This window comes from Nicotiana tomentosiformis, chromosome 1, assembly GCF_000390325.3.
Source record: "Nicotiana tomentosiformis chromosome 1, ASM39032v3, whole genome shotgun sequence".
Taxonomy (NCBI): domain Eukaryota; kingdom Viridiplantae; phylum Streptophyta; class Magnoliopsida; order Solanales; family Solanaceae; genus Nicotiana; species Nicotiana tomentosiformis.
This window is the reverse complement of record NC_090812.1, coordinates 109,542,103-109,557,554: the sequence shown is the minus strand read 5'-3', so window position 1 is coordinate 109,557,554 and position 15,452 is coordinate 109,542,103. Positions and strand designations below refer to the sequence as shown.

The 15,452-nt window shown below is 40.7% G+C and overlaps 1 protein-coding gene across 1 annotated transcript; it reads left to right on the top strand.

The window, feature by feature from the left end:
• The first annotated feature begins 4,786 nt into the window (after positions 1-4,786).
• On the top strand, positions 4,787-5,404 carry LOC138908573 (uncharacterized). Its single transcript, XM_070199251.1, has one exon. It carries the CDS (start codon positions 4,787-4,789, stop codon positions 5,402-5,404), a length of 618 nt encoding a protein of 205 aa, XP_070055352.1.
• Positions 5,405-15,452: the final 10,048 nt, after the last annotated feature.

The following is a 15,452-nucleotide window of genomic DNA, read 5'->3' as shown; positions in this document are numbered from 1 at the left end:
GAAACGTGCCCGTTCCACTCCCACCTCAACGACATCCACTACAAGTGGCTCCACACCGGATATTGCCCAACAAATGTTATGCTAGTACAATAGTCCCTCCCCGTATTAGGGCGGCAACTTTCAAATCACCAATGTGATGGCTCATTTTGCTTGAGCAACGGGGTTTCTTTACCGGTGCTCCAACTTAAAATGCCTACAAATATTTGAAGGGCTTTGTGGATACATGTTGGGGGAGCAAGCAAACTAATGTTTCCTAGGATGCATTGAGGCTAAGGATTTTTTCCTTCTCTCTACGATGGAAAACTTTAGATTGGTTGGAACGTTTGCTGAACCATTCAATTCACACTTGGGATGAGTTGGAGGCCAAGTTCATTGCTAAATTGTTCTCTCTCGGACACATGGATACACTTCGAGATGAGATATTGGCATTCAAACAAGAGCCGAATGAACCACTACATGAAATTTGGAAGTGCTATAGAACAATGGTTAAGGAATGTCCCAACAACGATATGACAGAAAACATGTTCCAAAAAACCTTTTATCGTGGGATTAACACAACCAACCAATATGTGGTGAATCAACTACCTGGTGGGAACTTTATAACTATGCCTTATGCGAAGGCGTGTGACATTCTAGATGAGATGACAGAGACGTCATCAACTTGGCAATCCCGGGCCAATATCCCACAAGGTGATCCGAATATGATCCACCTCCACAAAGAATTGCAAGACTATGGGAAAGCCATTTCCGAATTGACCACTATCATGACTCAACTATCAAAGGCCCAACTAAATCAAGTTCAAGCCCCTAAACAAGTTCATGCTATGGAGGGAGTGAATGTTTTGGTGAATAAGAAGAGGACTAAAGGTCCACAAATGCAAACCTGAGTGGAGAACTATGTGCAAGATGATGACAGTTTTGATCAAGATGATGCTTATAATGAGCAAGAGGAAGAGGTGCAATATGTGAACAATTTTCAAGGGCAAAGAAACAACTTCCAAAGCCCAAACCAACAACAATGGAGGCCACAAAACAATCATGGCAATTGGAGTTATAAAAATCAAGGGAATTGTCATAACAACAACAATCAAGGAAATTGGAGTGGAAACAACCAAGGAGATTGGGGAGGAAACAACCAAGGAGGTTGGGGTAATAATCAATGTAGCCGGGGTCGGGTTTTCAAAGGCCCTCAATGTATCAACAACCGAGCAACCTACCTCCTGATCCTTCCCATGGTTTAAGTTCTTCAAACAATTAGATGTGACGTATTGAGAATATGTTCAAGAAAATGATGGAAAAGAATGCCAATTCGGATACCCAACTTGCCTCACATAACACATCAATCCGCAATCTAGAAGTTCAAATGGGGAAAATCTCTCAAGCTCTAAATTCTCGTCCTAAGGGTGCACTACAAAGTGACACGGTGGTAAACCCAAAGGTTGGTAACAATACAGGGCATGATATGGCGGTTATCACAAGAAGTGGAAGAGGCGAGAATGCACCCACCTCAACTGGAAGGAGACTTGTTGATGATGACCAAATAATGCAAGAAGAAGAGATCCCGAACAATGTTGTTCAAGCAAACAAGGAAGATCGGATTGATATTAATGATAGTGTGGAAGAGACTCAAGAGGAGGTGAACCCATATAGGGAATATATCATTGACATACCGAAGCCATTAGTGCAAAAGGAAAAGGCACCATTGCCTAAGCCTCCACCCCCATAACCTCAAAGAATTGACAAGCAAAATGGCAAGAATCAATTCAAGAAGTTCATTTAAATGATGAAGAGCCTTTCAATCAATGTGCCATTGGTAGAAGCTTTGGAACAAATGCCCGGTTATGCAAAGTTTATGAAAGATCTTATGAAAAAGAAGCGCTCGATGAATTTTGAGACTATCAAAGTCACTCATCAAGTATGTGTGATTGTTTATTCAATGGCTCCTAAGTTGGAGGATCCCAGTGCTTTCATGATTCCTTGTACAATTGGGAGTACCGAGTTTGCAAAAGCTCTTTGTGATCTTGGGACAAGTATAAATTTGATGCGCTATTCAGTTTTCAATACTTTGGGGATTGGTCAACCAAGACCCACTTCTATAAAATTGAAAATGGTCGATGGTACCATGAAAAGGCCGTTGGGTGTGATTGAATATGTTTTGGTCCGGGTTGATAAATTCATTCTTTCGGCGGACTTTGTCATTCTAGATTGTGAAGTTGATTATGAAGTGACAACCATTCTAGGGAGACCTTTCCTTGCTACGGGAAAGTCTCTTTGTGATATTTAACCCGGAGAACTCACTTTATGTGTTGGTGATGAAAAAGTGGTATTCCATGTGTGTAAGTCCATGCGGTAAACAAATAGCAATGAGGTGTGTTCTTTTATGGACTTGGTGACCGATGTTATTATTGATGATACAAGTGCTACTATCAATGTTGGTGATATGTTGGAGGTCGTCTTGCTCAACTTTGATGATGACGAGATGGATGGTTTCATGGAATGTATGAACTCTTTGCAAGGAATGGAGTCGTATAACTATGCACATCGGAAATTATCTTTGGATCTTGAAAATAGGAAGACTCCTACTACAAAGCCTTCTATTGAAGAGCCACCTACCTTGGAGTTGAAGCCATTGCCTCCACACCTTCGATATGAATTTCTTGGCCCTTGTTCTACTTTACTGGTTATTCTTTCCTCTTGTTTGACTAACGTGCAGGTAGATTCCACATTCGTGGTGTTACAAAAGAGGAAGAAGGATATTAGGTGGACCTTTGTGTATATTTGGGGTATAAGCCCCGCCTTTTGCATGCATAAGATCAAGTTGGAGGATGGCGCTAAACCATCCATTGAACAACAAAGAAGACTCAATGAGGCTATGCAAGAAGTTGTCAAGAAGGAGATTATCAAGTGGTTGGATGTCGGGGTTGTCTACCCCATCTCCGATAGTTCATGGCTCTCCGGTTCAATATGTCCTAAGACAGTAGTCACCAATTATAAGAATGGATTTATTCCTATAAGAACGGTGACTGGTTGGAGGGTGTGTATGGATTATCACAAGCTTAACAAAGTAACAAGGAAGGATCACTTTCCACTTCCTTTCTTAGTTCAAATGCTCGATAGATTGGCCGGACGTGCTTTCTATTACTTTCTTGATGGGTACTCGGGCTGCAACCAAATTCTCACTGCTCTAAAAGATCAAGAGAAAACAACCTTTACATGTCCCTATGGTACTTTTTCTTTCAAGTGGATGCCATTTGGTTTGTGCAATGCACTGGTGACTTTTCAACGGTGTATGATGGCTATTTTCACGGATATGGTGGAGGACTACCTTTAAGTTTTCATGGATGACTTCTCGGTGGTTGGGGATTCATTTTATGATTGTCTTGCAAATTTTGACAAATTGTTGGCTAGATGTGAAGAAACCAACTTAGTACTCAATTGGGAGAAATGCCATTTTGTGGTTGAGGAAGGTATTGTCCTTGGCCATAAAATCTCAAGAAATGGAATTGAAGTTGACAAGGCAAATATTGAGGTGATTTCTAAGCTTCCACCCCCAACTTCGGTGAATGGTGTATGGAGTTTCCTAGGCCATACGAGTTTTTACCGACGCTTTATCAAAGATTTCTATAAAGTGATGAACCCGTTGTACAAGATCCTTGAGAAGGATGCTAATTTCAATTTCAATGATGATTGCATGAGAGCGTTTGAATTGTTGAAGCTCAAGTTGACAACTACTCCCCGAGTCACCTCTCCAAATTGGAGTATGCCTTTTGAACTCATGTATGATGCAAGTGACGTAGCGGTTGGGGCTATTTTGGGGCAACGTATCAACAAGATTTTCCATCCAGTCTACTATGTTAGTAAGATCATGAATAGTGCCCAATTCAACTATACTGTTACGGAGAAAGAGCTCTTTGCTATTGTGTTTGCAACTGAGAAGTTTCGCCCATACTTGATGGCTGCCAAAGTTATTGTCCACATGAACCATGCGACGCTTCGTTATCTTATGAGCAAAAATGACTCCAAATCTCGGTTGATGATATGGGTACTCTTGTTGCAAGAATTTGATATTGACATCCAAGATAGGAAAGGTAGTGAAAACCAAGTGGTGGACCACTTGTCTCGTTTGGAGGAGGAGGGGAGGCTGCACGATGGCCTTTAAATCAATGACTCCTTCCCCGATGAGCAACTTTTGGCAATTTCAATTAAAGAAGTTCCATGGTTCGCGGAGTTGGTAAATTTTCTTGTGTATGAAATCATTCTGGATGATTTTTCTTCAAGCCAAAGGAAGAAGCTCAAAAGAGATTGTCAAGATTATTATTAGGATGAACCATACCTTTTCCGAATTTGTACGGATGGGGTGATTAGGAGGTATATACAGGAAGAAGAGCAAGGTGATATTCTTGGGTCTTGTCATTCTTCGTCATATGGTGGTCATCATGGTGGAGCAAGAACGGCGGCCAAAGTGCTTAGTTGTGATTTCTATTACAAGGATGCTAGTGAGTTGGTGAAAGGATGTGATGAATGTCAACGGGGCGGTGAAATCTCAAATAAAAATGAAAGGCCTCTCACAGCCATTTGAAGATTGACATTTTCGATGTTTGGGGCATTGACTTCATGGGCCTTTTTGTGAGCTCTTATGAAAACACCTACATCTTGGTCGCGGTGTATTATGTGTCCAAATGGGTTGAGGTCGTTGCTTTAACCAACAATAAGGCGAGAAGTGTAGTAGCTTTCTTGAAGAAGAATATTTTCACAAGATTTGGTATTCCACGGGAAATCATACGCGATGGGGGGTCACACTTTTGCAACAAATCTTTTGACACTTTACATAGCAAGTATGGTGTTTCTTACAAGATCAAGACTCCCTATCACCCCAAAAGCTAGTGGGCAAGTGGAATTCTCCAACCGGAAGATAAAGTGTATCTTGTCTAAAATGGTGAATGTTAATCAGACGGATTGGTCCAAGAAGCTTGATGATGCTTTATGGGCTTATCGGACGGCGTACAAAACACCTATCGGAATGTCTCCATACCGGTTGGTGTTCGGTAAAGCTTGTCATCTTCCAGTGGAACTAGATCACAAGGCAATGTGGGCTCTAAAGAAGTTGAATCTTGATTGGGATGTAGCCTCTAACTTGCGAGTTGCACATTTGAATGAATTGGATGAGTTCTGGTACTATGCATATGCGAGTTCATCCTTGTACAAAGAAAAAATGAAATATCTTTATGACAAATACATTTGGAACAAAGAGTTCAAGGTAGGTGATCTTGTATTGTTGTTTAACTCAAGGTTGAGAATGTTTCCCGGGATGCTAAAATCTAAGTGGAGTGGTCCATTTGAAATTGTTGATGTGACACCTTTTGGTGCATTAGACTTGAAGAACAAGAACAATGAAGAATTCTGAGTCAATGGTCACCAGGTGAAGCGCTACTTGGGCAAGGTTGGAGAGAGCCATATGGCCGCGGTCCTTTACTTCACTTGAGGGAGCTTTGACATTGTGTCATGCCGCGACGTTAAATCAGGCGCTTCTTGGGAGGCAACCCATGTTCTTTTCCCTTTTTTCTTTTATAGTTAGATGTTATTTGTGTTCTAAATTTATTTGAAGTGTGCTACAGGGTTGAGTGTTACTTGCAAGAAGGGTTAACTAAAAAATGGCTAAGTATTCAAGGATCTGCAGACCGCACTTTATTTGTGCGGACCACACAATTCTATGTGCCACAGCAGGAGGACATTTGTGGCCGCACATTTCTCATACGGAACGCATAATTGGAATCTTGCCAAAGTGTAAAAATATCAACTCTTTGAAGATTGAGCTTGTCAGTGGGGAGCTAATCTGCGACCGCAAATGAAAATCTGGGACCCATCCTAAAATGTGCGTATCGCACATTAAGATCAGAGAAGGCTGACCCAGGTGATAGAGTGCTGATGGTAGGCTATAATCTCGTATTTTAGTCGCTTATTGCACTCTAATTCACTGCACTTTACTTGTTTTGAGCTTTAATTGGTAGTGTTTTGCACTAATTATGTGTTTTATGCCTTGTAGGATTGATTCCGAGTGATATAGATGTTGGGGAGCTAATTCGAGCTATTTGGAGCTTTGAAGTATGAGTAAACGCCCAAGGGATTAAGTTGTGATCATGTTCGGGGGTCAGGGACCAAGTCTGGACGTCAAAATGCAAGATTTGAGCCGTACTTTGAGAAATTTGCTCTAGTGCGACGCAACAATGTATTTTTGGCTGCCTGACATAAGTAGAGCTCTCTGGATTTCCCCACTAATGCCCCGCATGGTATGTCCCCCATGCGGTGCGCCTGTGCAATTTTTACAAAGTAAATATCTTATTTCGGCTAGGAAAAGGTGATTTCATTTGGGCCTGACCCTACTTGGTATAAATACATGAAAAAACATTATTTTCTGGACTTTTGATACATATTCAACCTAAGGAGGCTAGGGAGGAGGGGGAAGAACACGAGCACAAGGCTTTCATCATTCCTTCCTCACTTATGACATGAGTTTGGATTGAATTTATGTTTTCCATTAGCTTAACTATATTTGTGATGAATTTCTCCATATCTATGGAGTAGTTCTCTTTAGGGTTTGATGGATTTGGTGTATTGATGATTGTTTGTAGATTATAACTCTAGTTTTATGTATTGAAGCGCTTTTGGATGATTAAATTGTTGCATTTATATTCACTTGTTCATGTAATCGAGAGAGGCATAACTTGTGATATCTTTGCATTATATTATTGGTTGAGTTCATTAATTCTTCTTAGTAATTGAAAGAGGCTAGTTGAATCATTGATTAAACCTAGTTAGGATAATAATCGAAAGAGGTTTTCCTAAAGACCAATCCATTACGCATTCTTGCATATTTTCACGTGCTTAAATTGGTTCATCTTGTGAGGTTAAGACTTAATCGAGAGAGGAGTTTTTGCTGAACATTTGAACTAATAATTGAGTGAATTCGAGAGAGACACTTAAACATTAGAAGTGAATTATCTAGAGTTAGATCCCAAACAATTATCTTGCACCTATCCTATCAACCCCTATTTTCTCCCACTAATTACTTCCTTACTTATCTTTATTTCGATTGTCATTAGTCAATAGCTTTAGACTCTTAGTTAATTTTAGTTAGAAATCATAGAAATCTTAATTGTTGATCATCTTGAATAGCAATCAAGCTATAAACTACAAGAATACTGCTTAAATCCAATCCATGCGGATACGATATTATATTATACTATATTTGACTAGCGAGCATAATTTAAGTATGTGATTCGAGCTCGTCAAGTACGGACCGCACATGGAAATCTGTGGCCGCACTCGACCCTTTTTCTCTATTAGGATTCTTAGTGTAAATAGGAATCTTGAGTTCATTTTACACTTTTCACTCTCCTCACAATCAATGTTACTCTGTAAATTTCCTAAGAGATTTTCACTGTCACACACAGACACCTACATGTGCTTATACACCCAGTGCACTCACTCTATCTGGTATGCTTTATTTCATGATTAAATTTTTGTGTTAGTTTAATTTTTAAAATTTTAGTTTCTTTTTAGGCCATCTGTTATTAGAATTCATTCATGTGTCCGTGTGGGGTAGATTTGAACCGTGTAGTTGATAATACAGGCTATAATGGGTTGGGTTAGTGAGATTTCATATTTATACCATGGTGCCATGTCTATATGTACAAGTAATTGCAAAATCTAAGTAGAAAAAAAGAGCATGTTCGTAATTTTTGAAATCTGCGGTCGCACTTGAATTTTGCGGTCCACAGTTTTGGTGTTTTGGGAAACCTAGTGAAGCAAGTGATTTTGCAGCCGCACATTAATTGTGTGGACCACAGAAATCTTAGAGAGTCCGCACTCAAAAATGTGCAGACTGCAGATGTATTCTTCGGCCGCAAAACAACCTCTGCACTGTCTTCAGAGAGCGGCTTCTGAGCCTCTGATGTTTTTTTGATATAAGTACGACCACACTTGCAATTGTGCGGTCCGTACTTTCAGTCTGCGGCTGCACATAAATAATCTACGGACCGTAGAACCCAGTTCCAGCAGCCTATTGGTTTTTTTTAACCTCACTGTGTCCAAACTTTTCTCCCTTGCCTACCTAAGTCTTGAATGTGTTGAATGATGACTAGCAACTAACAATCCTCTTTCCTTTGATACATGCAATGGTTCAACTGTGCGGTTTCGGCAAAAGTATAAAAGGAAGACGTGTGTAACGACCCAAATTTCCCCTCCATTTGGGCATCGTGATGGCACCTAGTCTTAGGGACTAGGTAAGCCTAACATTAACCAAAACAACATTATTTAAATAACGTCTAACAATCTGTAATAGGATTCTCTTAAATTTTACAATTCCCAAAACTCGGTAGTATAAGTCATAAGCTCTATAGAGTTTGCAAAACAATTTTTCTAAATACAACTGTTTGAAATAAAGTAAACAGTATGAATACAAATCAGAAGATGACTCTGAAGCCTCCGAACGCAGCAACAGGTTTACCTTGAGTCTCCACAGCAATAGTCCGCACAGCTAGCTAATGATCAACTGACTTCGAAATACCTGGATCTGCACAAAAATGTGCAGAAGTATAGAATGAGCACACCACAACGGTGCCAAGTAAGTATCAAGACTAACCTCGGTGGAGTAGTGACGAAGAACAGTCAAGACACTCACTGGTCTAATAAACTGAACAAGTATAAGTATATGAACAACAGAAATTTGACATCTACATAAAGACTATGCAATATGGCTCACAATATAGTAATGACAATAAAAAAAGAAACAACAAGTATCAACGAAATATCATGAAAATGACACAAATAAGTGAATGGAACACAACCTAAATCCGAAATCACAAATACAACAAGGACAAGTAATAACTGAGTAAGTACAACCGCGTTTACATCAGGTTTTAGTCAACAACTCCACGAGGTACCGAACCTCGGATAAATCACAACTCACGGGTCTCAATACGTGAACCCTATCACTTGGCATTATGTGCCATCATAACACCTCATAACCGCATTGGCGACTCAAGTGCCAATAGCACCATTCTCACATAGAAGGCAAGTAAACAATGGTGAGCATTTATGACCAACAATATCAAGAAAACCTCTTATTCGATAAGAGTGATTAACTACGTGTATGCTTGTGCAAGTGTCCTAACATAGTCCATACCAGTAAATAAGCATAAGGAAAAAGAACGGACAACATGTAGAATATTTTTTCACGACTTTCACAAGATAAAGCTCACACAGGTAAAGTACCACTACACAAATATCAACAACAAGAATTCCCCCAGGCCATCACAAATCAATCCCTGACACAACTCACCTTGTCTTGCCACGTGTGCAATAATAAAGTAAGTGCCCACCTTGTCTCACCATACGTGCATAACAATGTTCCCACCTTGTCTTGCCACATACGCAACCCACATATATATATATCCCGCCTTGTCACGCTGCATGTGCAAATATCAATAGTAACAATAGCACGGTAGAAACCTCGTGCAACCCTATAACCACAATCGCACGGCAAAAATCTCGTGCATCACAATAACCACAACCGCACGGCAGAAACCCCGTGCATCACCACAATAATTACAACAACAACAATGATAATAATACAAGGATACGACAAATATGTAAACTCAGAAATTCCAGAACTCAAGGAAACGGAGGAACTAATTCACAAGGAGTAGCCACAATAGAGAACGCTAGTCATAATAAGAACAACTCAACAAGAAAGGAAATATTATGTAACAACGGTCCACAATGTACAGTTCTACAACAAGGGAGCTAACACAAGACGAATAATTCCAAATAAGGACAAGCCAACAAAATATGGGATATCTAACTTCTTTTAAGGTTGAAAAATTAAGAAAGAGATACAACAATTTTAATTAGGGATAAGGAGCAGAAAGATAATCATAGCCTCAATTAAGGATGAACAATTATAAAAGAGATAATTATAACTTCAAATAAAGATAAGCAGTTAGGGGAAAGATAACATGGCAATAGAAGAGATAACAATTTCAGTTAAGGCACATATGAATCAAATGAACAACAAAAGTGGATCATGAAGCAATTAATTCCAATTAGAGCAGGTAGAAGTGAAACTGGAAATTAAGAAACGTAATCGTAACGAGAACAACTTCATATTCAATGAATATAAGGACCTAAGTCCCTAAAAGGCCAATTTTCCACAAATATGTCCGGGCACGTACTCGTCATCTCGCATACACGGATTACAATTAGCATAGAAGACTCAAATCCTAAGGGATAGTTCCCTCACACAAAGTTAGGCAAGAAACTTACCTCAAAGAAGACAGACCGATACTCAAAAATGAACTTCTCGGGTGAAATGACCTCCGGACGGCTCAAATCTAATAAAAATAACTTCAAAGCAGAAATATAACTCATAAGAGACTATTCCGGATCATAAAGCCTCAATCTTTATCAAAATCTAAAAATTGATCCAAAAGTCGACCCCCAGGTAAAAGTCACAAAATACGAACACCCCTTCACTCACGAGTCTAACCATACTAAAATCATCAAATTCCAATATCATTTCGTCCCTCAAATCGTGGTTTTTATTTTGAAAATTTTCTTCAAAAACCAACATTTTTCTCAACTAAAAACACAATTTAAATGATAAAAGTGAAGATAAAATGATGGAATATATTAAATACTAGGTGAAGAACACTTACCCAATCGAATTTCTTGAAAAACCAACCAAGAATAGCTCAAAACCGAGCTTTACAAGTCAAAATATGGTGAAAATGGCCTAACCCTCGAATTGGAAAACTTATATTCTGCCCAGATGACTATGCATCACGATCGCGGAGATTGGGTCGCGATCACGGAGAAGAGAATTGAGGCTGCCAAGAAAGACCCTTCGCGATCACGAGTGAAGGGACACGAACGTGATGAACAATGGGCAGGAGCTTACGCGAACGCGGGGCAAATGATGTGAACGCGAAGAAGAAATAGCCAACAACCCCAGCTCCTAATTTCTACTACGTGAACGCGAGGGAACAGATGTGAACGCGAAGTAGAAGAAAGCAGACCTTCACAATCGCGAGAGGTTCTATGCGAACGCGATGAATAAAAAATGGGGCAGATCAATAGAACACTATGCAATCACTACTGGAGCTGCGCGATCGCAAAAGAGAGCACCAAACACCAGAAACCAGCAATCCAAAAATAAAAGAAATTGGTCCGAGGCCCATCCGAAACACACCCGAGGCCCCGGGGACCCCATCTAAACACACAAACAAGTTCCATAACCTAACACGGACTCGCTCGAGGTCTCAAATCACATCAACCAAAGCCAAAAATACAAATCCCACCACGAATCAAACTTATGAACTTCCAAAACTTTCAACTTCTAAAACTCGTGCCGAAACCTATCAAACCAACCCGGAATGACGTCAAATTTTACAGGCAAATCCCAAATAACATAACGGAGCTGTTCTAACTCTCGGAATCGCATTTCGACCCCGATATCAAAAAGTCCACTTCCGGTCCAAATCTCCAAAAATTCGATTTTTCGCCATTTCAAGCCTAAATGAGCTACAGACCTCCAAAACACAATCCGAACACGCCTCTAAGTCCAAAATTACCCAACGGAGCTAACAGAACCGATGAAAGTCCATTCTGGAGTTGTATTCACATAGTTCCAACTACGGTCAAAATCCTAAGACTTAAGCTTCCATTTTATTTTAGGGACCAAGTGTCCCAAATTACTCTGAATCATCCGGTAACTGAATTCAACCACGCACGCAAGTCAATACACATAATATGAAGCTGCTCAGGACCTTATGCCACCGGATGGAACTTAAATTCTCAAAATGACCAGTCGGGTCGTTACAACATGAATCTTAAACAAACGTTCGTCCTCGAACGTGCTAAGAATTGCCTCGAAGTCTTCAAATCACTGAAAGTACATATCCAACATACACCCGTGGGGGACCCCACGTCACCCCAATCCACATAAGCCCAACGACATTATATCAACTGTAATTTATCCTTTCTATCAACACTGATAAGCCTTAGAGTCAAAATTCATCCTTCCATTTATCTTCAAAAGACCCGATTCTAAATCCATAACCGGTATCAGTCTCAACCAACTATAACAACTCATGCATACACCCAAAAGGTACGACCACACAACAAGATACACCACACATAGATCCATAATAACATTTCTAATCACAATGGCTGCCCTTAATTAAAACCAGCACCGATAATTAGTCCTACATCCGTTAGAACCCTGTTCAGACCTTCACAACACTGACAACGATGCAAGACTGAATATGTAAAGAGAAACACATAAGGGAAATATAAAACAAGCCTGATAGGCACAACTCTCTAACAGTACTATACTACGAATTACATTAAAAGGAAAAACTCAAAGTATATGAACAAATCATAAGGATCTCATCCTAGTATAACCTCCACCGCAGCACGCATCCCGGCTCAAACATATCAAATCACATGGAATCGCGAGGTCTCACCCTCAACTCTGAATCACAAGTCGAATACATATCATACCAATTGAAATCTTCCACTAACTCAATTCTATTAAAAAAAATCACAACACTTACTGAACTCTCACCTCGGTAGAGTATCAAATCAAAAATCGTAACCAAATTACTCAAGAATCACATCAAACCTGTCATAATAGACAACATGAATTCACTTATAGTCTCGTAACTTTCAATAATGAATTAAAACAATGATAGACACGGCTATCACTCATAGAATCTCCCAACAGGTTAAACATCTGAACATAATACTAAGTCAAGAACTCGCCCATAGGTAGGACAACAAATAGGGGAAATCGCCCCGATAAGCAAAACCGAATCAAAATATGAATGGTGCCACTCTGTAACAAATGAAAAGCATACTTGTATGACATCATCTGGTGCAACGGCCTCAAGCCTACTATATGAAACACATCAATGGGTCGGGCCTTCCCCTCTTGGGCTCCCCCTACTCGCCTGAATACTCCGCTGTGACACACCTGTCCGGAGTCTAGGATAATCTCTTACCCTGTGGCTGGTATCTCCACACTCGAAGCAACCTCTCTGCTGACGTGGCTGTGGGAACTGTGCGGTACGGGTACTCTAAGACCCATGAGCACCTGAAATACTGTGCGAAGCCTGAAGTGCAAACTAAACTGGCTGACCCACAAAACTTCTACCATGTCATACCCTGCCTCCAAAATAAGGACCAGTAGATCTCTCCGATCTACGAGGCCTCTTCGCCTCCCTGTCCTCTCTCTCCTGAACTCGCATGTCCTCTCTCTCATGGCCCCGCCTGTCCTCTCTCTCCTGATCCCACATTCCCTCTACACGGCGAGCGATCCATACCACCTGTTGAAATGAAATATCTGACTCTAACTCCCGAGCCATGCTGAATCGAATATTATGCCTGAGTCCATCAATGAATCTATGGACACGCTCTCTAACTGTGGCGACCAAAGCAGGTGCATGTCTGGCCAAATCATTGAATGTAACAGGTGCACGCTCTCAAACTCCGTGTGCCATGCATCTCGAAGGGACTGGGGTACAAACTATCTGAGGAACATCTCTGAAAACTGAACCCACGTAAGTGAAGCTAACTCGGCTGGGCTACCAAACTCATATGCCCGCCACCACTGATAAGCCGCTCCCCTGAGCTGGAACGTAGTAAAAGCAACCCCACTCATCTCAACAATACCCATAGTACAGAGAATGCAATGGCACTCCTCCAGAAAACCATGTGCACTCTCTGAAGCCAAACCACTGAATCTAGGAGGGTCATATTTCTTGAACCTTGCAAGTCTAAGCTGCTCTTCCTGAGATGCTACTTCCCTTACCACAGGCTGAACTGGAACCACAGGATGTGACGCCATGACACATGGTACTTGACCAACATGAACTCGTTGGTTTGGAGTGTGGGCGGCGGGAGTTTGGGCTCCTCCCCGGTCTGTGAAGTAGTTGGTGCAACCGGAATCAACCCCACATGAGCCATACCAAACATGCTCAAGAATTGTGCTAAGGTCTCCTGAAGTCAACGGGTAACAGCAGGCACCTCTTGTACCTGCTCCCCAACTGGAACTACTGGCCGCTTCTCAAATGCTGCTCTGGTAGGTGCTCTGGCTGCGACACTTACTCCTTATTGACCTCTACCTCTACCTCTAGCGACATATGCTCCGGGTATAACGTTATCAGCAACCACAGCTCATATCCTCACTATCTGTGAGAGAATGGAATGATAAAAGTTCAAACTTCGAGATCAATGAAATCGCACGATAGGAATGAAGGAAGTGAAACTGTCCTAATAGTTTCATAGCCTCTCGAAGATAAGTACAGACATCTCCGTACCGATCCGGAAGACTCTACTAAACTCGCTTATGACTCGTAGCACCTATGAACCTAGGGCTCTGATACCAACTTGTCACGACCCAAATTTCTCCTTCGTTTGGGCATCGTGATGGCACCTAGTCTTAGGGACTAGGTAAGCCTAACATTAACTAAAATAACATTATTTAAATAATGTCTAACAATTTGTAATAGGATTCTCTTAAATTTACAATTCCCAAAATCTGGAAGTACAAGTCATAAGCTCTACAGAGTTTGTAAAAAAATATTTCTAAATACAACTGTTTGAAATAAAGTAAACAGTATGAATACGAATCAGAAGGTGACTCTGAAGCCTGCGAACGCAGCAACAGGTTTACCTTGAGTTTCCACAGCAACAGTCTGCACGCCTAGCTAATGATCAACTGACTTCGAAATACCTAGATCTGCACAAAAATGTACAAAGTGTAGAATGAGCACACCACAATGGTGCCAATTAAGTATCAAGACTAACCTCGGTAGAGTAGTGACGAGGAACAATCAAGACACCCACTAGTCTAATAAACTGAACAAGTATAAGTATATGAACAGCAGAAATTTGACATCTACACAAATATTATGCAATATGGCTCACAATACAGTAATGGCTATAATAAAGGAAACAACAAGTATCAGCGGAATATCATGAAAATGACACAGACAAGTGAATGGAACACAACCTAAATTCGGAATCACAAATACAGCAAGGAAAAGTAATAACTCAATAACTACAACCGCTTTTACATCAGGTTTTAGTTAACAACTCCACGAGGTACCGAACCTCAAACAAATCACAACTCACGGGTGTCAATACCTGAACCCTAACACTTGGCATCATGTGCCCTCATAATACCTCATAAACGCACTGACGATTCACGTGCCAATAACACCATTCTCACATAGATGGCAAGTAAACAAGGGTGAGCATCTATGCCCAACAATATCAAGAAAACCTCTTATCCGATAAGAGTGCTTAACTACGTGTATGCTTGTGCAAGTGTCCTAACATAGTCCATACCAGCAAATAAGCATAAGGAACAAGAAAGGACAACACGTAGA